This window comes from Zonotrichia leucophrys, chromosome 4 (assembly GCF_028769735.1).
Source record: "Zonotrichia leucophrys gambelii isolate GWCS_2022_RI chromosome 4, RI_Zleu_2.0, whole genome shotgun sequence".
Taxonomy (NCBI): domain Eukaryota; kingdom Metazoa; phylum Chordata; class Aves; order Passeriformes; family Passerellidae; genus Zonotrichia; species Zonotrichia leucophrys.
The window spans coordinates 8,011,374-8,038,605 of record NC_088173.1 but is presented as its reverse complement, the minus strand read 5'-3'; the positions used below and the strand labels follow the sequence as shown (position 1 = coordinate 8,038,605).

The 27,232-nt window shown below is 37.1% G+C and overlaps 1 protein-coding gene across 1 annotated transcript in view; it reads left to right on the top strand.

Annotated features, from left to right (window-relative positions):
- Nucleotides 1–25,673, top strand: part of USP46 (ubiquitin specific peptidase 46) — a 28,644-nt gene extending 2,971 nt beyond the window's left edge. Inside the window, exons 2-9 of the mRNA XM_064710387.1 lie at nt 9,978–10,058; nt 10,807–11,020; nt 13,256–13,485; nt 16,871–16,947; nt 22,133–22,216; nt 22,512–22,709; nt 23,378–23,456; nt 24,362–25,673. Coding sequence (XP_064566457.1) covers nt 9,978–10,058; nt 10,807–11,020; nt 13,256–13,485; nt 16,871–16,947; nt 22,133–22,216; nt 22,512–22,709; nt 23,378–23,456; nt 24,362–24,463 — 1,065 coding nt within the window. The 3' untranslated portion in view covers nt 24,464–25,673. The remainder of the gene's footprint in view (nt 1–9,977; nt 10,059–10,806; nt 11,021–13,255; nt 13,486–16,870; nt 16,948–22,132; nt 22,217–22,511; nt 22,710–23,377; nt 23,457–24,361) is intronic.
- Nucleotides 25,674–27,232: the final 1,559 nt, after the last annotated feature.

The window sequence follows — 27,232 nt, the reverse complement described above, 5'->3', positions numbered from 1 at the left end:
AATTTAACTGAATTAATTGAAAAACCTGGCTAGCCAGCATTTTTGGATGTATGTTTGCTATTAAGTTGACTGCCTGATATTTGATATCTTGGGTTGTAATTTTGATCTTCTAAAGATGGTAGAGGTCATTAGTCTTTTCAGGAAGGATCAAAACAAGTGTAGTGAAGCAAGAAAGACAGGAACAGTATTTAACTCACTTGCAAAAGATCCTTAGTACTATATATTCACTGGGTAAGCTCTCACATGCTGAGATAGACACAGCAGGAACTAGCCAGTAAGAAACAAATATTTGCCTGGGGAAGTTTCCACTTGGCACATTTACTTGTAGTAAATATTTAAATGCACAATTTTCTAGAATTAAACAAAATTCCTCTATTGTCTTTTGCCAGTTTTGTCCCCTAAGTTATAATAATAGCTATAATTTAGTTATTATTCACTGATTTGTTTAATGAGAATTAAGAGCTAAAACTTATTCTGAATGGGTGGAGGGGATGAAGGCAACTGTGCCTGAGGGATCAGTAGGATTCTTATGTGGGCATGATGGCCATGTTCACTGAGAAGGGAGGTGTATCCACAGGATATTCAACTTACCTGCCCTTCAGCCCCTGTGAAAACTCATTCACTCTGTCTACACACCATTTTCACATTGAGGGATGTATACACTTGTATACCATGTATACAAGTTGTCATCTTTTATGTAGGACAGCTACAACAGATGTGAAGAAGCATAGAATACATTGACAAAACTCTGTTTGAGGGAATACCAACAGGCAGTGCCTCCTAACACTGGGAGACTGTAGGCACCAGCTAGGGATGTGCTGTAATTCTCTTTGCTTATTGTTTCTGTGGAATAACCCAATGACTCAAGTACCAAATTCTGGTTCATGGGCAGACAGGCATGCTGGCATTTCATGCTTACTGAAATCCTCTGCAGTATGTTTGTCAGTTGATGAGCTTTAGGTAAAGCCTTGAGTTCTGAGTTAAGCTCATGCTGCAGCTGTGGCCTAGGGATATTACTGTTATGGGCAGTGAAGGACATCTAACCATTTCAGAATGTATTGACATACATTTACTGAATCTGGCTAACAAGCTCTGTGGATCATATTTCTCTCTTTTAGAATTCTGTTGAGAACAGGTATTAATTCCCTGCCTTTCATATTTATAGTAATAGTATCTCAAATATTCCAATTAGAAATTCATAGTGCTCTGACAATTATTGAACAGAATAATCTAAACACATTCAGTGTTCTCTGATACAAGGTATTATCTGAGATACCTCGTAGTTACTCCTGGTAGTTGTTGTATAGATATCCTTTGGAATAAAAGTAGCCATTCCTTGGATTAATTTTGGAATTTCGTGTTACTCTTTCTTCTCATAGTCTCTTAGCTATGAATTTCAGAAAAATAGCTGTTTTTCTGCATGAAAACATTCACACAATTCATCAGGAATTATGTGAACACCTGTGAATTGCAGCTTTCATTTTAAAATAAACAAACAAACAAAAAGACAAAGTGTTTCTAACAATCCTAGAAACTTGTTATAGAGAAAAAATATACAAGCCTAGGAGTCTCTACATTCAGGAAACAAATAAGAATAAATGTTGGAATTTTTTTTGTTTATTTAATAGCATGATTTTGGAGACTAATTGCAGCATTTATTTGCATATAGGGCATTGGCAGAATGAAGACTCAAACTACAGATTTTGAAAAGGCTTTATACAAAAAACCCCCCTATGATTTTAATGCTGCGGAAATTCTAAAATCCTGTTTCATACAGGAATAATAAGAATATTATTTGGCTACAGAATTGATCACTGTGATTTTCAATTGGATTTATTCATTTGGACAACCTGCAGTGTATATTTCTTCATGTCTTATGTATCTTCCCATAAATACAGATAAAGGCAAAATAATACGTGCCAGACAATAAAAACAGTTATCTGAAGGCATATTTAGATTGATAAAGGAAAATAAATTTTTACATCGGATAAGATGTAGACAGTTCAAGCAATGCAGTTTTTCTCAAGAGTGGCAATTTCAATATGACATAGAAAATATAGAAACAAAAATATGAAAAGTATGGAGAATATGAAGTGTAATCTTTGTAATAACTTTCTGAAGTAATGAGAAACTTGAGAGTATGACTGACAAATGGGCACTGGACTAACAGACAGGAAGTGTGCATTCCATGAAAAGATGAATGGAAGTCCACAAAAGATATTTTTTATTGGATTGAGGAGTATATGCAAAATGAGAAACATCCTAATATATAAGTATATATAAAGTATAACTTTGAGTAATGGCTGAAGGTTGTCTTGCATGAATACATGAATGGTTAAAGTGGTCCTTGTGTATTTACTGGCTGTTTAGAAAGTAAGCACAAAAGGACAATTCATGCACATGGCATGTAGTGTACAGTGTGTTTGTTTTAGATGCATGTAGTCTTCGGCTTCATATTGCTGAATTAAGAATAAACCAGTGGTTATACTAAACACCTCAGTAAAGGAACCTCTTAGTTATAGCTCAGCAAGGCTGAATGAATCTGAATTGTGGAAGAAATGACATTAAAAGCAGACTCTGGACCCTGACTAACTGCGTATGGTGGGCAAGTGCCACACAGGAGGTTTGGTTCGGATGGATTTGACAAGGCACAGTCTGTGGGGTCTAAGTCCTGGCCAGTCAGAGAAGCAGTCAGCCAGTTCTCTTCTGCTGACCTTCCTTTAGCCACAGAAACTGTCCTTGGCTGGCTGTTTTGTAGGTATGCTTACATATATTTATTATGTACATCATGTGCTTAACACCCCAGGATATCAGTGCTTCTGGGGAAGAAGCATCCTCAGTGTCAGGACTCCACTGTAAGCATGGTCTTGGGTGTGCTCAGCCATTGCAGTAAAGGCTGTTGTGCTGAAGGTTTCAAATAAGCCATTACTGGATATTGCATGTTTCAGGTATTTAACTTGATTTTTTGGTTTCACAATTAATGGCCTCATAACAACTGTATATAAAGTATCCTATGACAAGAAAGTCTCCCACTGTCCACTGAATGTGATAAACCTGTGTTATTCCTGATGTAGGTCAGCCAAAGTTGGAGATTTCCAATGATAGGAACTACATTGCATTTCCTAAAGTCTTACTGGAATCTACATTACAGTAATTTGAGCTTGGTACTTCTCATCCTGGCCATTGCTGAGGCCAAGAACAGACTAGTTTCTTTCTGTAACAAATTGTAGACTTGAAAACATTGTCATGTCCTTTCCTGCATTATGCGGCCTTTTCTGTCTTATGCAACACAACCCTATTAAACATGTTTTTATAGGTCACTTTTCTCTTGAGTTGGGTCCTCCATTTTGACTGGCTTCTTTTGGATTCTTTCCAGTTACCTTTATCTTACTTGAAACCAGGCACCCAAACCTGGATGTAAGATGTCTTACCACTGACAAGTTAAGCAGGAAAGTTACTTTAAGATCTTTGTAGACTACCACCTGCAAGTGTTGATTACGTTGTCAACATTTGTTGCTGTGGTTTTGGGGAATTTTTTAAGTAACACTGCATACCTGTGGCTTATTCATCTTATACAACACAGAGACTTCCCCTTTCTTTCTTTCTTTTCTAAAATGTTACTACCTTAGTCAGCTGTTTCTCATTTTGTACATGATGATTCTTCTCTTCATGTGCAGAATCTTGCACTTGTCTCAGGTCCTTACAGGATTTCTCTAAAAGAAAAATACTGTAAAAAATATTTTGAATTTTAAACCTGTCCTGCAGCATAGCTGCAGCCCTCATTACTCAACCTTGTATGGAGATTTAATGAACATATTCCTGCTTCTGTCTCCAAGTTATCAGAGTATCCCAGCTGGTGCAGCTGTGATGAAATTTAGAAGGTGCCTTGCTTTTCAAATGCTCTGAGGCAGCACATATGCAGTCTAGGTGGTCTAGACAAAAATGTTACTGAAGAAGTTAATAGTTTGTAGGCAAATCTTAGTTTCATTTTGACTCATGAGACCATCTTGAGGCTCTGAGTTCTGAAGAAGGAAACTGGCCAAAACCAATGGTCTTGCTGCTTCCTCCAGAAAAAGCCTGGGTGCCACTAATCCAAGAAAAATTAAGATGGGGATACTGAAAGACTCACAAGAGAATGCTGAGTTGCAGTTTGGTAAAAGCTGTCTAATCTTGGAAAGTTTAAAAATCAATATTTTTTTTTTAATTACTTATGGATATAGACACTGGACTTGCAGCACTTCAATAGAACCTCACTTGCAGTACTTGGTTGCTTTGTGCTTTGAGAAAACCAAGTTTATCAGCTATGTAAGACTGAGTACCTTAAAAACTCTGTCCAAGGTTTTAAGTGGTTCAGGATTTCCGGTCCTGCAATTTTTATCCATTTCTTGGAAACCACACAGAATAGGGCTGAAGTTATTTGTGGTATATGTGATACTTAGGTCTGTAAATAGAGATAGCTTAGTGTACCCAGCAAGAAAAAAGGTTAGGCGTCTCCTTTCAAGCTCTTATAATTTGCCTTAATGATCAGAAGACTCTCTGGAAAAAACACACAAAAATAATTTATTTAGATATATTTTGATAAATCATCTCTCCTAAAAAAATTTGAATACACAGTGGTTTTTCAGTCAGTCAAGGTTCTTTTGCTGTTTACTATGATCTCCTCTGTGTTTTCATAGACTCGTCTCTTTCCTCTTTCTTCTTGTGGTCGAAAAGACCCAAAATAGCTTTGCTGGAGGAACAAAAAGCATTTCCTCACAGAATGAAGAGAGAGCTAACCTGGTTAAATTCAACCATCTTATGGGACTTAGACTTAAAAAAATTACAGAAATTCTTCACGTTTGGCATTTAACATAGATGAGTTTTTAAGAAGGCTAGTTCAGCCTTCTTAAAAGGTTAGTAGTTACTATGGTGAATAACTATTTCAGTTACTCACCATATCTCTCTGAAAGTTGAGGCTGTTCCTGAGGATAGCCAAAGACCAGCACTGGGGACAGGTGATGCATCTGTGAAAGCAGCTGCATGCTGTGCTATTGCTAGTTCTACTTTTACTCTTGGTTCTTTGTGTTGCTTCTGGGAGCTAATTTCAGGTTTTTACAATTCCCTCCTCTCTTTTGAGTTATCCATCACTGCCATTTTTTGGCCAGGAGGCCTTCCCCATCTTTCTTTATTCTCTTTTTTCCTTCCCTTCCATGTGCTGTGCCTTCCAAAATCCTTCAACTCAGGCTGCCTAGCCCTGAAGCCATTTCTATTTTTACTCTAATTTTTTTTCTACCAGCCCAAACATCATCATTAGTTTGTCTTAAGTCTTCAGTTTCTCCCTTCAAGAAATTATTGTGTTGCTCTTGCTTTCCCCAAATAGTAAGAAAAAAGAGATCTAGTCTATAAATATATATGGTCTGAAACCCTTCATACGGACCAGCCATCTTCCTTCATTATCTCTTGCTCTTCGTGTATTTAAGTTTCTGTTTTAATTATTCAATTTTTATATGTTTTTCTGTTACATTTTTTAGATTTTCTTGTGAACATGATATTTCTTCTTATTTCATTTTTTGGTCTTTGTGCAGACATATTATTCTGTACAAAGAAAAATTTAATTAATTTTTTATTTTTCATACCATGTTTCTGTTTATTTAGTGATACCCACTTAATAGGGGGCTTATGAAGGGTTGAATTTCTTTACTGTATCTGTTTACTTTAAATTAAACACATGCATATTTCTAGAAAGTTAGAGCCATTTTCATAGCTCTGTCACAGTACAAAGTTTAGTCTGATTTGCTGTCTTCTGTTGACAGTATCTTTCTTATTAGCTCTTGTCCATTTCTCATCCTCCATAAAATATATGCTAAAGTGTAAAGGAACAGCAGGGGTGTTTTTAACCTAATCTATTTCATGTGATCCAAAGCACAAATGAAACTCTGCAACATATTCAGAAATTTAAACTGAAAAGTAAACCAGCAGTCTTATTCCTTGGAAGGTCCAGGACAAAATAACAAGAGGAAAAAATATAGGTCATATGGGCTGAATGTTTTTGGAGCCATGCTGTGGCAAAAATCTTGACCTGAATTGACCTGTGCTTGGCTATGTCTCTAGCTGTATGTCTTTTTACGAGGGCTGAATATTAATTGTTGAATTAAGTGGTAAAACTGGGAAATCAAGGTTCCAACACCACAGAATGCACAGTAGGAGTTTCCACATTGACCTAGTTCTCACCCTCACAGTCACTCCACTGCATTTCCTTCACTAGTGTATTCTTTTAAGAAGGAGCCAGTCTCCTTTATTGTCTCTATACTCTGATATGACTTTATTTAATGCTCCCAAATCCCACTTCATTGACTTATGCAGCCTCTCCTCATTTCAGGCTCTGTAGCTACACTGCTCATCCTGCTTATTTTTATGGAACTACAGTAGACTCAGCTGTGGTAGGATATTTCTCCTAGCTGAAGCTTTTAAAAAACAATAGAGAGTGGTTACATTAAAATGTCTGAGCAGGTTTTCACTGTAGAAGTCATCAAAATTACTTGCTGGGAGTGAGAACAAACACAAATAAGCTGGAAAAACAGTCGTGGTTGATGTTTGCTGTAGAGTAACATCAGTAGACTAACGAATATGTTTTCCATTTTATATGGTTGATTTAATCTGAATTCTCAACCACCTTTAACACATCCCTAATAATATACTTTTTCCAGTTTAAACCTGGATTGGGTGTACAGTTCCTTGTATACTTTCTTGGAAAAATTTTCTTCTTCTGTCCTCATGTCAACTGCTTATTAAGCAGACTTCATATGCAAAACAAGTAATTTATATACAGTGGGACATGGTTTGAGTTTTACTAAGTGGCCTGTCTACATTTTTTTCTCCATATAAGGAATATATCCTTCTTTGAAGCATCAGGTCTTTGTGCCTCTTACCCATGTTCCTAGACTTCTTTTTCCTTGGATCTAACAGTATCCTTTTGGAGACCTCAGAATAAATAAAAATCTGACTGAAACTATCTTTGATACAAGAAGGCCCTACTCCTAATGAAGTCTGAGTGAGTTATGTCAGTTTACTCAAAAATTGAATTTAGCCTCATGTTTTGTTGGGTCACTGTCACACTGTACTTTATTTTATATTTGCAACAGCCAAGGCCTGGACTGGGAGAGGTAGAAAAGCTCCATGATGAGATGTTACTAAGCATGTGGTTTTTTCAACAGCAAGTACTTTAGAAATTTCTGTGCAATGTGGAGTTTTTATGTGAAGATTGGTTAGTATGCATCATTAATTTATTTGGTTTTCAGTGATAATATTGTTTGGTTAATCCTGATTCTTGATCTTTCTCACAATATTTACAAGAAAGTTTAAATACAAGAAAGGGCTTGTCCAGCCATCTGGCATCCTCTGGAGTAAGAAACCCTGGCCTGGAGGAAAGGCAAATGAGTAATGTAGGAGCAACTAATTAGCAGAGCACTTGCATCATATTTGTCTAACAGAATACACTAACCTGTGCTTTCATGAAAGTGTAGGAGGTTACTTTTTAGAGATAATATTTTCCATGAACTTTAGAGGGAGAATTTATTTCAGTGTGGAGAATACTTCCTACAAAACTGGAAAAAAACACCCATTTCATTTTTCTTTTAGGGAATTTGATTGTAGTGTTCAAAGTGAATTCAAAGAAAACCTTTGCTTTGATCTGAATGCTGTACAATGAGTATTAATGTGAAGATGCTTTTCCTCAGAAGCTGCATTAATCTTCTGTAGTCATGTTTCTCTTGTATCAGACAAGGTTTTGAGGGTAACAGTGGCTGTTTTCTTCACTGCTAATATCAGATAGGCAAATATTTATCAGCTTCTATCCTCTTGGAATGGTTTGCTGAATATGTGCATCTTTGGCAAGGCTGACTTTCCAAGCAGTGAAACTAATCTTCATATGAGACTTACATAATTATCACACTGTCATCTCTGTTGAATGGTAGCCAATAATTGCTTTGTATTAATCAATCTTTTTTCCCAAGTTTCCCTCCAAGGCTTAGCAGAGCCTGGTGAGAACATCTATCCCTTATGAAGCCTCTTATGGAGGCCTGTGTCTGTAAAGTACTTCAGTCTCAAAGGATTTTCTGAGAAGTAACATATACTTGGTCTGAGCAATGAACTCTGTGGATGTGAGAGAAAGTGAGAGAATGGAAAAAGATCTGAGAAGGGGATATGAAATATGAAATCTTGGGAGCTTTCTGGAACCTGCCAACTTAAAGGAGAAGTTTTACTTTTAAGGCTTGCAAATTCTCAAAGAGTACCTGCACTGAGTTTCACACTGCTAATGCTGTTGTCTAAATCTTCTTTAATGAGTTGGCATGAAATAATAATCTGATTTGGCAAGCAGTGGTGATGGTAGGTGCAGTAAGGAAACAGAAATCAGGCCTTGGGGAGAAGATGGGGAAGGGACATGAGAATTCTAAATCTGATTACCAGTTACTTTAAAAATTTTAGCTGATGAAGTCTAAGCAAAGGCCTGACACTTGTGGTGTCCCTCATTATTCAATATTGGGAGTTGTTTAACTTATTCATCGATGACTTGGATGAAGGGGCAGATGCCTCCTCAGCAAGTTTGGTGATGACACCAAGCTGTGAGGAGCAGCCAATACCCCAGAGTGCTGTGCAGCCCTTCAGAAGGGCCTGGCCAGGCTGGAGAGATGGGCAGGGAGGAAATCCAGCAAAGCCAAGTACAGGGTCCTGCACCTGGGGAGGAGTGACCCCATGCACCAGGCTGGGATTGACCTGCTGGAAAGCAGCTGCACAGGGAAGGACCTGGGGGTTCTGGTGGACAACAGACTGCCCACGAGCCAGCAGTGTGCCCATGGGGATGAGAGGGCCAATGGTGTCCTGGGGGACATTAGGAAGGATAGTGCCAGCAGGCTGAGGGAGGTGATCCTGCCCCTCTACTCAGCCCTGGTGAGGCCACACCAGGAGTGCTGTGCCCAGCTCTGGGCTCCTCAGGGCAGGAGAGACATGGAGTTCCTGGAGCAGGTCCAGTGGAGGGCAACAAAGATGAGTGAGGGATTGGAGCATCTCTCTTGTGAGGAAAGGTTGAGGGAGCTGGGCCTGTTCAGCCTGGAGGAGAGCGAGCTGAGAGGGGAACTCATCAACATCCGTAAGTATCTGAAGTGAGGCTGTCAGAGGATGGGGCAAGCTTATAAATTGTATAGGAGTGATGACAATTGCTTTGGCAGCAACCTACCTTACTTGCTTAGTAATTTAAGCTTGTTCAAAAATGGGCATTTTAATATAGCAAAATGACAGGTAACATACCAAATTAGTGGTTGTGCTTACAGACCAGCAGTTACTTAAACAACTTTGATGTTGAAGATACAGCTGAACATACTAAGGGATCTATCTTGGATTTATGCGCTCTTTAATGTTAGATAGGACAAAATAACAGATATATTACATTTGCTTTCAACATCTGTGTTGTTACTAGAACTGGGTGCCAATCTGAAGCCCAGGTATTGTTACAGGCTGATGTTTAATTCAAAGGGATTCAGAGGAGTTTCAGTAATGCTTAGAAAACCTGCCTACCATCTAAGAACTGGTTTTTAGGGTTGTATTTAAGACCAACTACTGTCTTTATGAGACAAGAGAGTAATGGCATCCAGATGGCCATGGACACAGTAAAAATAAAGGGGAGGTGGGTGTGGGAAGAACCACTGCTGTGACCTGTTCATTTCTAGTCATCTGTTACTAGAGGGTCCATGTCAGGCCAGCTCAACTATCCAGATTTGCAAATATTTTTAGTGGCTCATGAGACTGTTGTGCCTATCAGTAAGACAGAGTTAGCGTGGCTAATCATAGCTAAAAGGAATTAATTATTTTTTGTCTTGGTACTGTCCATAATTGTACTTTAGAATCTTAATATTCTAAATAATTTCTTCCTTTTTAATGTTTTGTTGTTGCTGTTGTTTGGTTTGTGTTCTGACATTTTTTCATTTTTTTTCCCCTTTGTATAGGGCACCAATGCCTCTGCTCTGGAAAAAGACATTGGCCCAGAGCAGTTTCCAATCAATGAACACTACTTTGGATTGGTCAATGTAAGTGGTCAATTTTGATATTACTTGAAATTTGCTTAGTTCCTTGGTTTGGTTTTGTTTTGTTTTTCTCTCTCCCCTGCTCTTATCAATCTTATTCTAATGCAGGATTGTCTTTTTTTTTTAAGTGCTGCTCATGTTGCAATTTTAGGCAAAGTGGGTTGTAGAACTGTATCAGATGTTTGAAGATAGCTTCATACACCCCCAGGGAGAACAGTTCTATGAATATTTCCAGGGATTAGAACATACACTTAAATAAAATTAAAAGTCTATTTTAGGTGTGAAATAGGACGGAGGAAGTGATGAAAGTATGTACAAGTTTAGATACAGCCTTCTGCATTGGCAACTCTTAAGAGGAGCTTTTTTATTTGACCAAGGGGAAAATGAGTGAGAAGAGTGTTTAATCACTTGTTTGTTCCCATAGAAATGATATAGATATAATAATTTTTTCCATTGAAAACATTAGTCATTCTGCTACTGAGCAGTAAGATAGAACCCAGATATGGAATGAAATCCAGTACAAAAAATATTTTTCTTACAAGTGGAAACCTTTACTCTGTATCCTAGTTAATTTAGAACACCACAGTTTTTTCCATGAAGTGTCATGGTGGGTGTGGAAATATATTTCTACTGCAACTACTATATGGCAAAATGGCTGGTTTGTGACAGTGACAGGAGTCAGAATTTGAAAGAACAGCTAGTTTTGTTGTGATGCACAGGGATTAATCTTGTTTTTAATTCTGCATGGCAGTTTGGGAACACCTGCTACTGTAACTCCGTGCTGCAGGCATTGTATTTTTGCCGGCCATTTCGGGAAAATGTATTATCATACAAGGCCCAACAGAAAAAGAAGGAAAACCTCTTGACTTGCCTGGCAGATCTTTTCCACAGTATTGCTACTCAGAAGAAAAAAGTTGGAGTTATTCCACCAAAGAAGTTCATATCAAGGTTACGAAAGGAGAATGGTAAGTGTAAAACTGAAAGGTATTAACGCATTGGTCAAAGAAGTATAAATAAATATTGAGCAATGTGATCATATTAATCAGAAACAGAGGTAAGATTTGTAAATTGCTTTTAGTACTTTGTGGGGTGTATTATTATTTTAGCATCTGTGTAAATGATACTCTGCTTGAAATAACCATAGCAGATTTCATAGGCTCCCAGGGGTGTGTGAATTAGTGATGTTTTCACAGCACGGTGGGGCAGACCTTACTGTAGGGTGAGCTAGGGCTGGGAATAGGGTGACACTGCTGTAATTTTTAATTTTTTTTTTTTTTTTTGTGGAGTATGGCAGAGAGAAACATTGAGGGCAGCTGGCAGTACAGAAACTGTGTGACCTAGGAAGGCTGCAGGCACCACCAATTCCAGAGGAATTGTCTGCAATGGAGGATAAGGAGCCGGGTACACGTGGGGTGGTCAATCCACTCCACATCAGCTGCTGCTCTGGCTCTTGGAAGTGGTGGACACAGTCTCACTTGGAGAAGCATCAGACCCCTTTTGAACATTAAGCTGGCAACAGCATGTACCTAATCTTGTAGGAGCTCTGTCTAAGGGATATGAGGAACATCTTGAGATAGAGAAGCCTGTCACAGCTCCATTTTGGCCTGGATTCATATCGGTGTGCATGGTATGCTTAGAAACAGAGAGGCTTTGAATGAAGAGACAAAGTATGAGTCAAACACCTGGAAGAAATTGCTTCCTGGTGACAGCATATAAATGGGCAGACTGTTCATTTCAGAGCAGACATTTGAAATCATGAAAAAGTTAACTGTGAGTCATCTAGTGATAAATGCCCCCACACTGTTGGGGATCACTTGTAAAGACTGGATCTTATGTTTTCAGCTTTTTTAAATTAGTGCCAGAGTCAGTGTGTATTACCCTGCTTATATGCCCAGGCTAGACACTACAAAGCCAATGGTTCTGTACAATATTTTCTGAGGAAATCCATGTGAACTTTTTCAGGAGCAGGGGATAAAAATACACATTTCTGGGAACACACATTCTTTTTTCTTTGACATGGTAGGCGAGTTAAGCCTTTACTGGAGAAATCTGTACTAAATCACCACTGGGATATTTTCCCCTCTTCCTGCAAGGAATTCGTATTGAACAAGACAAGTCTTTTCTCATCAGACTTGTGTGTGAAAAATGAGCTTTGTTAAGTGGTGTTATTATTATTAGTTGAAGTGAGTTAACCTTGACTGGCTGCCAGGTACCCACCAAGCCTGTCTCTCACTCCTCCTCTTAGCAGGGCGGGAGGAGAAGATAAGAGGAAAAAACCTCATGAGCTGAGATCAAAGTATTTTAATTAAAAAAAAAAAAGCCAAAAATTACATGCAGAAACCAAGGAAAACCAAAGGAGATTTATTCTCTGCCTCCCATCAACAGATGGTTTCCAGATACTACCTGGGACATAGGGCCTTGGCCTGTGTAGAACTTTGTTTGGAAGTGATATATCTTAATAATGAAAACTCGCCCATCTTTCTCTTAGATTTTAGTGATGAACATGAAGTTACATGGCACAAAATATGACTTTGGCCAGTTTGGGTCAGCTACCTCACCTATGTCCCCTTCCCAACCTCTTTCACACCCAGTCTACCAGACTTTGGGCGGGATGAGGAACAGCCTTGATGCTGTGTGAGAGCTGCTCAGCATCAGCTGTAACACTGGTACATCTTCACCTCCATTTTAGGCACACCTACAAAGCACAACATCCTGTGGGCTACTGTGAGGAAAGGTAACTCCATCCCAGACACAGTACACAAGTGTGTGTCACCATCCTATGGCCTCAGTTTTCCCAGCCATGTGGCTTGCTGTCAAAACTCTGTGATGTTCCTGAGTGTCTGAGGGACTCGGAATATGGGGATGGAAGTCAGTGCTGACTAAAGTTAGGCAGTAAGTGTCTAGTGTAAGGAAGTAATTTAGGATGAGTCACTCTCTTGCTTACTTCATTGACTGTAATGGGAGCCTACACAACCAACTCCAATGAGTGTAACTATTCTAGACAGCTTGAGTTAGGTGAGATGAAGCTTTCCCCCAAAGTAACTTCACTGAAACCAAGGTGTCTGGCTGCAAAACTGTTCTTTGGGATGATTCCAAACACTTTGCTGAGCAAGGGCCAGTGCAAGTACTTGGGGAAAAATATAATTTTCTTTCTTTGAGGAAAGGATATTCAGTTATACAAATCTTGACTCTCTTCACAGATCTCTTTGACAACTACATGCAGCAGGATGCACATGAGTTTTTAAATTACCTGCTCAACACCATTGCAGACATTTTGCAGGAGGAGAAGAAACAGGAAAAGCAAAATGGAAAACTGAAAAATGGCAACATGAATGAAGCTGAAGAGAACAATAAACAAGAACTGACCTGGGTGCATGAGATTTTTCAGGGAACACTGACTAACGAAACTAGATGTTTGAACTGTGAAACCGTAAGCATTGGGATAGATTTTTTTGTTGTTGTTGCCCATTAATAGATAGATACATTTTGTATATATGAATATATGAATCTTTTCAGACATCTGAGAATTGTGGATATTCCTGTAGAATTTACTTCTTGAAGTGAGTATATTCTTTTCTAAAAATTTATTTTTCTAAGCATTACTTGGCTAATCTCTGCCAAGTTTTGCTGTCCTAATACATATGTCTACAGTTAAAATCCTTGCTAGTGAATCAGTACCTTTCCGTATCACTGTAACCTTGAGAGCAGTTATTCACATCATATTTATAAAAGTGAAGCATTAAGATGATTTGTGTTTATTCCATCTTAAGAGTCTGACAGGTATACACAGGGTTCATTTTTAACAAACTGTTTTCTTTTATCTCCCTAATATTTTCTAGAGGATGATGTCAGTTTGAAATCCCTTATGTTTGAGCTATAAGTAAAAATTAATTTTTGTTGGGAAAACTGATTGCAAGTCTCCTATTGATTACTACTGTCTTTTTCAAAGACATGCTCCTATTGAAAGAGAAAAAAAAAAATTTTTTTAAATTGGTCCTGTGAGGTTGCATGAAAGAGTACCACAGGAAAAAAAAAATCATTGAGGAGAACAGCAACACTGAGGTTGGAATTAATATCACCTAACCTTTGTTTGGTAAAGCAAAGTTGATAGGCGTCAAGGATGAACTAGTTATCTCAACTCCGGCAGATGATGGAGATTGTGAAGGAGCTTCTGCAGGAAACTCTCTCCATCTGTCTCTAGGCTGTTTCAGGAAACAAAGTTTTTAGCAGTATCTGCTGTTCTGTTCCATACAGCTTGTCCTGGCTCCATGGTGTCACTAAGCTGTTGCAATTGTTGGTGCAGCAATGTTGAGAACTGGGTTAACAAACTGATCTGGCCCAAGAATGACATACTTTTACTAAGATCAGTGCTGCTACTATGGGCTTCCTCAAAGAAAACACAACATTAGATTAGCAGCATTAAGATGGGAGAAGGTGCCCAGAGAAGGTATCTTCAGACAGCAAGCCGAGGTTTACACAACTGAAGTTTGGTGGGATGAACTCTACCCATGTCCTACCAGATGAGTAAAAGAATATAGTCTGATATTTCTAATCATAAAGAATAGTATTCCAAAAAATATGTGTGGCTTTTCCAGGAACTTGGTCAGAGGAGGATGGTGAGGAGAAGAGATACAATGATAGTTGATGTAAGATGTTGGAGCAAGTTTGGAACAAGCTTGATTAAGTGAACACATGACAGAGATACTGAAAATTAATTATTCAGTCTATTTCAACTATAAAATCTTGGGTAATAGCAATTTAAAATAAGTGAAAGGTTAGAATTATTTTTTAACTGACAAGCTTCTCTAAATAGTTGTGGCTTAATTCTAAATAATTATCTAATGTTTACTTTGAGAAACTGGTGAAGTGAGGATGTGTCCTTGGGTAACAGCATAACTGCACAATTCTGTACTTGTAACTCAAAGTGATGAAGCTTTATAGAAAATGTATCTTGTCTGTAGCTTCCTCTGAGTACAGAAATACTGTAAACTACTCAGGATATTTTTCCAGTGTGTTTTCCTTGGATTAGTGTAACTTGAAATCTTAGGAAAATAGTAAAACAGACTGAAAGTTATTCCTTTGCTAAAATATTCATAAGTAGTACATGAAAGGTCATTCAGATTTCAGCAATTCTTATTCTCACTTACAAAGAGTGCCGTTTGAATCTGGTTTTCCAGCTACCTTTAGTTTTAATCTGTATTATTCTAGCTCTAAGTAGTTCATCTTCCCTTCCAGGAAATACTTGATGTGCAGGAATCAATAACAGAATTCCTAGCTTTTTGAGGCACTCAGATGAAGCACAATGCCTGCCAAGGACTTTTTCAAGTGTTTAAGTTCTCATGATACTCAGTGTGTCTGACAGAACTCTAGCTCCAGCTGTAGAGACACGATGTTCTCTGAAGCTTTGTTGCTTTATCTTTCAAATTTTAGCTGTATATTTATACTGCAGTCAATTGCTGCCAGTTTTGTGGTTTCCTGTCCTCTGTGGGTCAAGTCAGAGTCTCAGGGAGGATTTTTGTTTGAAGAACTGCTGCTCATTTCAGTTGGGTGTGCATTATGCCTCTGTACATCTTTGATAATACCAAAATTAATCCAGCCAAAGGTGTTTCTCTGCATTCAGGTCTGATATGGGCTGCATTCACCAAGCTTCTAGTATCCCTGACATAACAACAAGTATGAGCTCAAGGTGGTACCTAACTATCACATCCACAGCACTGCAAAAATCTGTGTGAGGGACTTCTGCCAGAACAATGGATTCATCTCCTCACAGAAGTTTTTGATTTGGACTTCACTATTTTCCCATCTGTTTTAGTTATTCTAAAGAAATACAATAGGAGACAAAAACATGGGGTGTTCATGCAACGTTTTATAAAAACATTGTTAAGAGTATGGCTGAATTCATATGCAGTAAATATTTCTGCAGTCTTTTGACTTAGTTGAAGTATTACAAGAATTAGCCATTTGGGTGATTTTTTGTTAATATTACTTCACGTTTGAGATTAAACACTCTTAGTGAAAAATAATTTTCAATGCAAAAATCAGGATCTGTCGTTCTGAAAATATTCAGACTTAAATTTTTTAGATAAAAACTCCTCAGTAAAATTTTTCTCCTCTTGTTCTGTCTAAAAAAAAGATTGGCAACACCAAAATGATTTTGCAAAATAGTATCACTGAGCCATTTTTACCTTTAATATTTAAAATTTCTTAAATCAAAATATTGACTAGGAATAATATCCAATGGGGAAATGTAGCTGTGTCAACCAGAAATATAAACCCACACTTTTCAATACTCACTAGAGAGAAAGGATAACATGGTAAAGTATGACTTTTGTGACAGAAATATATTTGGAAATTATCTTCATTGCATCCTTAATAGTGGAAATAATTATGTAAGAATAAAATGTGAATGTATATTGTAATATGTTATACAAAAAAACAAATTTCTGTGAATAAAAGAAAGTAGGCTGTGTTACATAACAAGGAAACATACTTAATGCACCAATCCCAGATGATATAAGGGAGGATGCTTCACCTTTACTGAACAGTAGGCTGTCATTGATGGCCCATTGTTGGTGGGATTGGATAAGTGGAATAGACAGAAGTTAAATTATATGAAAGCTGGATTAGTAGAGTTACTAATAAATATCACACTGAACATTAATCAAACTGAACTAAAAAAAATTGAAGCATTGAAATGAATTACTTTTACCTAAGAGCAATTTGTACAGAAATAAATATCTTTAGCATTTGCTAAAGATATAAACAGCATTTAGATGTATGGCATCTCTGTTTTACATGTATGTGTTTTGCAACAGGTTAGTAGCAAAGATGAAGATTTTCTTGACCTTTCTGTTGATGTGGAGCAGAACACATCGATTACACACTGTCTAAGGTAAATGAGTGCATCTTTTCAGCAGATAGCTCTAACTGCCAGATTTTTCAGGTCTAGTAGGTATAGAAAAATACAATAACATTTCAATTTGAACTTACCCTAAGCAGGAGAAAAAGACTTTAAACGGGATGTTTCCTCTAATGACAAAATATACATTATTGTATTTTGCTTTCCGCCCTTTCTCTTTCAATGTTTCTATTTGAAAGAGGAAAATAAATCAACTTTCAGGGAAAATAATTGATTGCTTTGTTGTCTGGAAGAATTGCTGAAGAATTATAATTGGCTTCAAAGATATTTAAATGTGCTTGTCTTTAAGCTTCTACAGAAGTGCTTTGTTGATTAAGATTCATAGACATTAAAAGTTAAGTGTGTGTTTTGCAGAATGAGTTCTAGAGTCCATAGAGGGCAAAATATTTCAAAAGTCTATTTTATTATCAGAAATAGCTTATTCTGTGTCTCATCCTAAAATTATGTGAAGTCTTTTATTCCAAATTTCTGTTCTGCTCCTAGTATATTCCTAACTTAAAAAATGTAGACATCAAAAAAATTTTCAGTTTTGCATGAGTGATTATTCTGAGAGATTTAAAATGTCCAGAGTTTTGACATTAATACGACAAATCACTACCTATATTTAAGACAATTTATTGCTGTTCTAAGGTAATGATTATCAATTGATCAAACTCCTTCAAAATTCAAAATTGCTGTCAAGGTTGAAATTGCATTATTCAGTTGTTCTGGAATGCCTAGGAGGGGTTTCCTGGTGTGCCATCCCTAGGTGAGAGTTAAGAAAGAAAGAATGTGAGGTACTAACTATTTCCTGAATCAGAAAGCAGTGACTTCTCTGTGAATATGACAACTGTACTGAGTAGCTTCTGTAATAACTGAAAGTCTTTTCCTTCTCAGTTTCTGTTCAGTCTCCCTTAGGATACTGTAGCAGTCCTTAGCCCTCAAGTAGCCCACACTGCATTAACTAGCCTGCCTGTAATAGGTGAGCAAACCAAAGAGAGGCTTTGGAAAGCAGTGCATTCTCTTTTTCTCCTGTAGTCCCTTTGCCTCTTCATAGTAACCAGTAGCTGAATCTTTGTTGGTATTACAGGTTTTTGTTTGCACACTTTTGAGTTCTTCACTGGAGCCCCTACCCTGAACTTGCCAGTATTACTTACCTTTCCCTATGGTGTTCAAAGTCAGTCTGAAATCCCACTGAGCTGCAAGGGTGCTGCAGTGCCTTTGGAAGCCCTTTCTATCTGAGTTTTTTATTTGGTTCTCTGGTACTGGAGACTGAGCTCTGATATTTTCTTACAGCTGAGTCTGGTGAACATGTTAAAAACTTCTGCTGTATAGATGTTACCATCTGTCCTTCAGCTTTCTCCAGTTTTTTATTTACATTCTTGATTTTTATCTTCTTGGAAAAGTTTTGTTGGGAATGGCCATTTTATGTAAAGGCAGATTAAGCACTTCATTAAAAATACCAATAGCATTTCTTCTACTGAACAGACAGTGACTGTGCTTAAGAGATGTAAGAACTGCATCTGCACAACTGCGACCAACAAGTGAATGGTGGAGTTGAAAGTGACTCCAAGGAGGTTATCCCCTGTTTCATGTCAGAGAGGATGCTTATCCAACCTGTTCCAGAAGATCTTTTCACAGTATTATCTTGATTGTCTATCCCAGTCCTTCTTGTTCTTTAGTACTAGTAAGTTTTTCCTGCTGTGTAATATGAATCTTTGGTGTTTCAGTTCAAGCCTATTTCTACTTGCCCTGAGTACTCGAGATATAAACCAGGGGTTGCCCCCATTCCCCTTCAGTGGCCTTTTACATACAGGAAAAATGTAATCACTTTTTAAAAAATTTAAACAGCCTAAGGTCATTCAACTTCTCCTTCTTAGGCTATCTTCTCTGGATCTCTACACATGTTTATTACTCTTCAGCCTTCTCTCCTATTGTACCTCTCTCTTGAACTCTGTCTTTCTTGAAGTTGCTGTCTAGAACAGGACATAATATTCCAAGAGAGATCAATACAATCCTGAGAAAAATGAACGCCCTAAGTCTCTTTATGCATTCCAGTGTAGAGCCTTTACTCCAACAGCATGACATGCATTTTGAAGTTTATCCATTGCTCCTTTTGGAAATAAAGGAAAGCAAAATCCCAATTTTTCTTTTCTTGAGGTGGTACAGGCCACTATTTACAGATTGAATAGGAGGAAAGTTATCACCTCTCATCTATTCTATTGTGTTTTATGTTAGCAACATTTCTGCTTCTGTTTAGAAAACATATATTCAGTTAGAATATGGATTTCTTCTCATTGCTGCTGGTATGATGCATTATTACACAAAATGTAAGTGGTTTCTTTCAATGGGAACATCCTAGTTATTACTCTTTTTGCTAATCTTTGCTGTTTCCTTTTTTTTTAACAACTGCTTTGCTGTGTCTTAATAGCTTTAAGGGCTGCTGCATTTAAAAGGTCAAATACAGAAAAGCTGTGAAAGATAACATTTAAGTATAATGAATCTCTTTACCACTACAGATGACTGTTCTTTTATTTCTGTAGTTTTTCAAAATGTAAAAAGTCCTTGAGTGCTCAAGATGTCTAAAGGACAGAAAGAATACAAGCCTCTGGCATAGTTTAAACCCACAGGATAGACAGCTGGGCCTGAAGCAATAAAAGTCTTATAACAAATATAGTATGTATCCATTGTTTTTATATCCACTTGGAGTTGCAATGTTTATCAGTCAGTTTGATCCTGACTGGTGTAATAATTGATATTACACTAATAATTCTCTCATCTCTTAAAACACAAAATTAATACTATTTATGCATATAAGCAATAGCAAGCATCTTTCACACTGTAGCAGAGAGGCTGTAGAAGCTCAAGGTCAATGATAAGTTAGTATATCTTGAGCAGGTATATTTAAAAATTTATTTTCCTTGCTAAAATAACATATAAGCAGAATGCAGATTGGATTATTAATGGAATAGGAGAGAGTGAGACGTATCTTGAAACTAGCTTTGCAGGTCTAGAGAAGGGTTCTGCAAAGCTGTGGCTCTTGCACATGCAGACTTTGGGAACTCCAGTCAGTGATCTGTTGTTTTTAACTGTTCAACATCTATTAGAAGTGCCATGCTGAAAATTCTTGATTGCTGAAAGAGTTACTGAAGTTGAAATTATTTCAATTCTAACCATTTTTCAGTGAAACATATTTTTCTAATACTACCAAGAATGGATACCACCATGCTACTAATAAATAAATAAATACTACTAATAATAAATAATAATACTAATAATAGATATTAATAGCATCAGAATAATCAGTATATTTTTAAAGGAATTCAGAAACTCTTCGAGTTTAATTAACTTCCATGGGAGACTTGGAATAGAACAAACCAATATCTATCAAATTTCTACCATCTGCACATGTTTGTTCATGTTAGAAAAACATTTTTCCTTGCTTCACTTTGAGATGAGAAAAAAACTAATAAATTCCCCAAATTTGTTTGCTTTTTTTAAAATTTTGACTGTAGGCTTTGAAAATAAATATAAGACTCTTTCTCTAACAGCCAACCTAAAACTTTCACAGGCACATTCTACTGAGTCTTACATTCCCTGCACATATAACTCATCTTTAATATTTTCTAAAATTTCAGCTCTTCACTTACCTGAAAGGTTACTGTGCTTTTCAGAGGAATTGGCTGAATTAAATTAATTTTATGTTTAAATACAAATGTGAAATCACATATTGAGATCAGTATTTACCAGTGAAGCAAATCCTTCCCAGTAACGTTTTCTTTTCTTTTAGATACAAAATAGTACTTATGATCAAAATTTAGATGTAACTTATCTTTCAAAATATGTATTTTTTTCTAAATTTCAGCTTTTTCTCCTTAGTTTTAAGACCTTATAAAGAAAATAAATCAGTAAAAGTAATCGCGGTTTTAAAAAATATTATGCAGTCCTATGAAGTGCTTCTTTGTCATGCTCTGTCAACCTTAAGCTTTTATGAAGTTAGATAATTAACTTCTAATATCTATGCCCTAGCAAACTATGTAGTCTTCATCCCTCCCACCTACCCCTATAGTGATGATGTCAGGAAGAAATAATCATCCAGAGTCCTCCCTTTGCCTTGTAAGACAATTCTGGTGCTGCCTGCTGTGAGAGCAGGCTGAAGTTGCAGACAGTGGGGATTCAGCCTCCATGAATGTGAATTGCAGTGATAGAAGGGAATTTATTAGTGTCTGAATTTGCCTGGAGTTCAGAAGCCTGTCAGGTACAAGGTAGGAACACTCAATAAGACAGTTCTGGAATTCTAATATAGCTATTTAGGGCCCAAAGTCACAGGAAAACCCATGTGTTTAAAATGGAAGATAGGTGCTTATATCTGCATTCACAGTTCTCAAAACTCCTGCTCAGCTGCAATATAACACAAGAGATGACAAAAATAATTACTAGTTTTTTTTTTTTTTTTTTACAGTTCAGTGGTGTTAGATACCTTAAATTTTGCTCCAAAGCATATCAGCACTGTGACTTCTAGCAAATCTTTTCTGTGAGCTGAGAGATGCTATCAGACCAGCCTTCCACTGCCTTTGTCACTTTAAAAGCTCAATCCAGAAATATCTCCAAGTGTATTTACTTGATCAGGATTTACAAAATTTTCTATACCAGCTGCCTCTTTCCTCTTTTAGAAAATGGAAAAGTATAATCTATAAACTTCTGGATAACTGTTCAAAAGGTTAGAGGATGCAGGAAACTAAGTTCAATTTATTTCTTCTTTGTAAGAGGATTCAAACCTTTCTTGTGGAAGAACACCATAAAACATGAGATATTGGAGCATGGCAGAAGTGCACCTAAAGTTGCTTTATTCTGCAAATAATTTAAAAAGAAATAGAATGGATTGAGTGATTACACCCAAGTCTGGGCAGGTCCTTTATGCAAGAGACCAGACAGAAGTCACATTTTAGGACACCTGACCTTTATTTGTATCATACAGAGGGCCTCAACTCCCAATATAACTTGTCATAGCAGCCAGATACCCTAACTCTGTTTGCAAACCCCAGTACAGTCGCTTCAGATGCTTTAGAAAACTGGAATGGGTGAAGATTTCATCCTGTGTGTCTTTTGGGCTCCAGTTCATCAGCCCAAGTAAATGTATTCATATCCTTAAAGAACTGATGATTGTATTTTTTTACAGAGACTTCAGTAACACAGAGACACTATGTAGTGAACAGAAATACTACTGTGAAACTTGCTGCAGTAAACAAGAGGCACAGAAGAGGTAAGCAAAGAGCAGGCTGTTTCACCATGCTCCTCCCGGGCTCTGGCAAACTTACGCCTTGATATTCATTTTGTTTAAATACCTAGAAAGCTTTCATCCCAAATGCATTCTCTGTGTGGATGAGAGAGCCTGCAGACAAGTTTAAAGGCATGTGTCTTAGTCTAGAGGCCACTTCTAGTTGATTATTGTTACTTACAAAGTGCTCTTATAATGCAGCCATTTGCTTATTAAGGGAAGAGAGAATGGCCTTGAACTGGTCAGGTGTTCATTATATGCATTCTTAATGGTTTCACAGGATGAGAGTAAAAAAACTGCCAATGATTCTTGCCTTACACCTCAAGAGATTCAAGTACATGGAGCAGCTGCACAGGTACACGAAGCTGTCCTACCGGGTCGTGTTTCCCCTGGAGCTGCGGCTCTTCAACACCTCCGGCGACGCCGTCAACCTGGATCGCATGTACGACTTGGTGGCTGTGGTCGTTCACTGTGGAAGGTGAGGGGCTCCATGTGTGTCACAGGCTGCTGGCAGGTGTTGGCCAAGGGCTGAGCTACCCCTGACAAAATATGGGGAGGATGGACTTACAGCCTGCTGCTGCATGGGCTTGCTTGTGTCTTGGGCTGGACCATTTAACCGGCATCCCTCATCGTAAATCTGTACTTGTTTAAGAAATAATGTCTCAGGTCTCCAAAAGTCACAGGTTTGGCTTAAATTGATAAAACTACCTCTTTCCTCACAAGACCCCTTAAAATGTTGGGAGCCAGGACTCTGTGATGGCCAAAGGCTGTCATCATGTCATCTGTTGTGAGACATGTAGGTCTCACAACAGATCATTTTGGTCCATTTCCCCCCCTATACTTAGTTCTTGCAGTTTTAAATGCATTTGATGCCTACCATGAGCAACTTGTTAAGTGCTCTGTAGAATAATTCGCTAAATGATCCTGGCACAGATGAAAATAACACCTTTAGCTTTCAGCTGATTAGCTTTGCAACAGCTTAAAATAAAAATGGAAAGGACTAAATGTCTAGAGTACCACTACATGTGAATTTATCATGATTTTTATAACATTTAGTCATAATTCTGCATTCATAAAGAAATGTGACTTTTCAAAATGGACTCAATAGTACATTCTAATATTTTGGGTTTTTGTTTTTCTTTCTAGTGGACCTAATCGAGGGCATTACATTACTATTGTGAAAAGTCATGGATTTTGGCTCTTGTTTGATGATGACATTGTAGAGGTCAGTATGCTGAAGGTCATGAGCACAACTTTTGTATTAATGTATGCTTCCCTGCTTGGGGTTACAATTCTGATCCAGAACTGGGTAGAGACTACCAGTCTACAAAGCCACAGTTTGGTTGTAATGTTTATTTCAATTCTGTTAGGAAGAAAGATTGTAAACAAAATTATTAGTCCTGTAGTTTGTGCTCTGTCAGTGTCAGAGGGATTTTTTTATTTCATAGCAAGATCAAATGTTTTTAATACCAGACTTAAAGAGTTTAATTTTGAATGTTTTCTGTATCTAAAAAAATAAATTTAATTCATTAAAACAATTTCACTTGGTAAAATTGAACTAAGTAAAGCTAGCATTAGTGTAGAATTTTCAATTTTGAATAGGAAAGTTACAAGAAAGTCTGAACTGTGTTGTTGATCTGGGATTGCCTGAATGTAGATTAGAGTAGAATCTGTCCCACAGCTATAGCAGATTCTGTCTGAACACTCTGGAATTCACTCTTATGCAAACCCTTTTATGTCATTGTGGCCCACTGGCAAAACTGCGGTTTTGAGTCTGATTTCCCAAGAGGTAAGGAAAGTAAGAACTGGGATGCTGGATGGGGCAAGTCTTGAGGAAGATTTCTGAAAATTTGAGAAAGATGGGATCACATGGTCACATTTATGTGTTTTAACAATGTTTATTACTGCATTCCAAGGAGTCTCTCTGTTATTGGAAAAAGCCTAATTCAGTTATGTTCAGTGACAGAAACATGCCTATGAATTTCATAAGTGAGATCAGCAAGGCTCAGCCCCTAATCTTTACCCTTTCGCTGCTTAAATTGCAAACAGAATTTGCTAATTGCAGTAATTAAATCTGTACTTAGTATTTGTTTTATCTAACAGCATATTAATAAAATATTTATTTTGCAGAAAATAGATGCTCAAGCTATTGAAGAATTCTACGGTCTGACCTCTGATATATCAAAAAATTCAGAGTCTGGCTATATTTTATTCTACCAGTCAAGAGAGTGACTTGGCAAACCGTGGTGACTGCGCACAAGGATGCTGCACATAGAGGAAGGCACCAGCTCCCCCAAAGTGACTTTTACACAGCCCACATCCCTGATGGTTGAACAACAATACACTGTCTCCTGTTCCATGGTTTATGTGATGCTGACTGTGACCGTCCATTCTTGACATTCAGAACTTTGTTTTAGAGGGCGGGTTGTTTGTAGTTTTTAAGTCTGATTGAAGAGCTAATTGAAGTCAGATTTTAGTGGAATTTATATGGACTAACATTTACAGATAATGAGATTTGGATGTTAATGTCAGCTGTTAAACCCAATCCAGCTAGAGTAGTATTTTATATGAAAGTGTTCATTACATTTAGGACAAAATTATTTAAAACTTTCTAGATGGTTTTGGAGTGTGTTGATTTACAAAGCATTCCTTTAAGTACATCCTGACATATACTTACCCCTTTTAAGTGTAAGGAAAAAAATCAGTTTCATGTTTATTTAAGTTGTGGTTATATAGGGGATTTTTTTACATGTTGCTCTGCTGCAGAAAAGATATTCTTCCAAAATCATTTCAATTTTGATTGTTAAAAACTTTCAGAGTGTAACCACAGACCTAAAATTCACATAGAGGGATTTAAATTACACTGGAACTAAGTAATTCTGTATGTTCAGCCACTTTGTCATGAGACAGTACAGATGAGGTGAGATTTCAGAACTTACAGAGCACTGGAATGAAGGGAGTAAGATCGCACAAATGATACAGAGATAAGTTGCTTTTATAAAGATTGAGCTTAGATTTTTGTTAAAATTATGTAGTTTACTTGGATTGTGTTGTGATTGCAACACTGCTCACATGTAACATATCCATCAGGACTGAAATTATCCAGTCCATTTAAATAAGCATTGTTTGTACATATGACACAACTTGATCCTGCAATTTTCTCAATATCTTTAGGTCCCATTTTCATTTCTGAAGACAGAGTCAATTTCTTAGAAACACGATACATAGCAACCACTAGTGTACATGCTACCATGTATACCATGTATATATCATCCTTAACATTTTGGTCATATTTGACAGAGTTTTGTCTCCACAGAAACAGATAGGGATCTGGAGTGCTGAATTTCAAAATTAGTACAAAAGACCAAGTTTGTGATTTTTCTGGATTAATTTGGATGGCACTTGTCATGCACTGGCTAATAAAATTTCTGAATTCACCTGAATACCTGAATTTGGCAAAGAATAAATGTAGAAGAAAGTATCAATAGGGTTTGAGAAGGAATTGAAAGTGGCTTGAGTCAGTGGTCATGCTGGGTAGCTACCTTCTTCAGTTTGCCACTTCCACTCCATTATGCAATTCTTGAACTTCAGTAGCCAAAATCCTATTCCAATGACATAACAGCAAAAACACTCTTCTTTGTCTTCATGGGGACTGACAGTTCTAGTATTTATAAGGAAATATTCTCACCCCACAAAATTTATTTCTACCTGTTACATTTTATTCACTCATTATGTATTTATCAGACAATGTTGATTTTTGTCTTTTTTCTTTAAGAAGCCTGCCTGACACTTTATGGCCAACACTCCCTTTCAAGAAATGGCTTTTGAAGTTCAGCTGCATCTCATATTTTAGTTTTCTGTAGAAAAGATAATAGTGTTTTTCATTGTTCTCTACTGTGAATGTGAAATATCTTTTGTGAAATATTGGTGAAAATTAAGGAGCTTCTACTGTGACATCATTTGAAGTTCAGTTGAATTTTTCAATGGCCATTTTTTAAACTAAGGCAATGTAGCACTTTACACTAAATGAGAAATAGAAGTGGACTTTTCAGCAAAGATTATTTGTGATTTATCATGTTATTATACTGATGCAAGAAGGGAGACATAGAATGTAACCTTAGAGGACTTAAGTGAATGAGAGTGGTGGTCTACAGAGATCACTCACATGAATGAAGGCTGGTACGCAGGCTCAAGACAAGCATAATTAGGATGCAGCCCTTATTCTTTTATTGATGTTGGAATGAAATGTTCTGTCTCTAATACAGAAGATAGACATCTTACAGCAGACTTCAACTCCCACTGAGACCTGGGAACTCTTCCACTGAAAAGCTAAACTTGCAAATCCCTCTTTAATTGATTTATTTACTAACATTCAGAATTTCTATATAAAAAAGATAAAAATTACTGGCCTTTTAAAATGGATAAGGTTTCCTTACTGTGAATGAAATCACTTTCTAGATCAGCATTAATCAGTGCTGGAACAAAGGTCTGTATTTTGCAGTTTACTACTGAACATTCTTACAGCATTCTTTTGTTTTAAAAGATTCAAAAAACCAGATATTCTTAAGGTCATAATTTGAATCTTCTGGGCTCATGTTTATATGAAAAGTAAATTTTCATAAAAATAATTTTTAAATCAGTTTAATTTTAGGAAATATATTCCTTATTTCAATCGACCTATGGGCAAATTGGTTTTAAAAATGTTAATGGTTTGAATTAATATTTAAATGCTAAACTGCAGAATAATAATCTATTTTTCTCCACTGCAAGACAGCTTTAGATTGTAAAACATACAGATCATTGCAGTAAGTTATTGAGAGGAAAATTACTAGAATAAGCTGTTTCACAAAGTATGAAAAAGCATTTTTAATTCATGATGGCCCATGGAAAGATCACAGCACCAGTATCACGCCAGTCCAGCATCAGTAGTCTGACATCAGCTCTGAAGCATTGTGGAATACACAGTTCATATTAACATTGGCTAAATTAAGGAGCATTTTC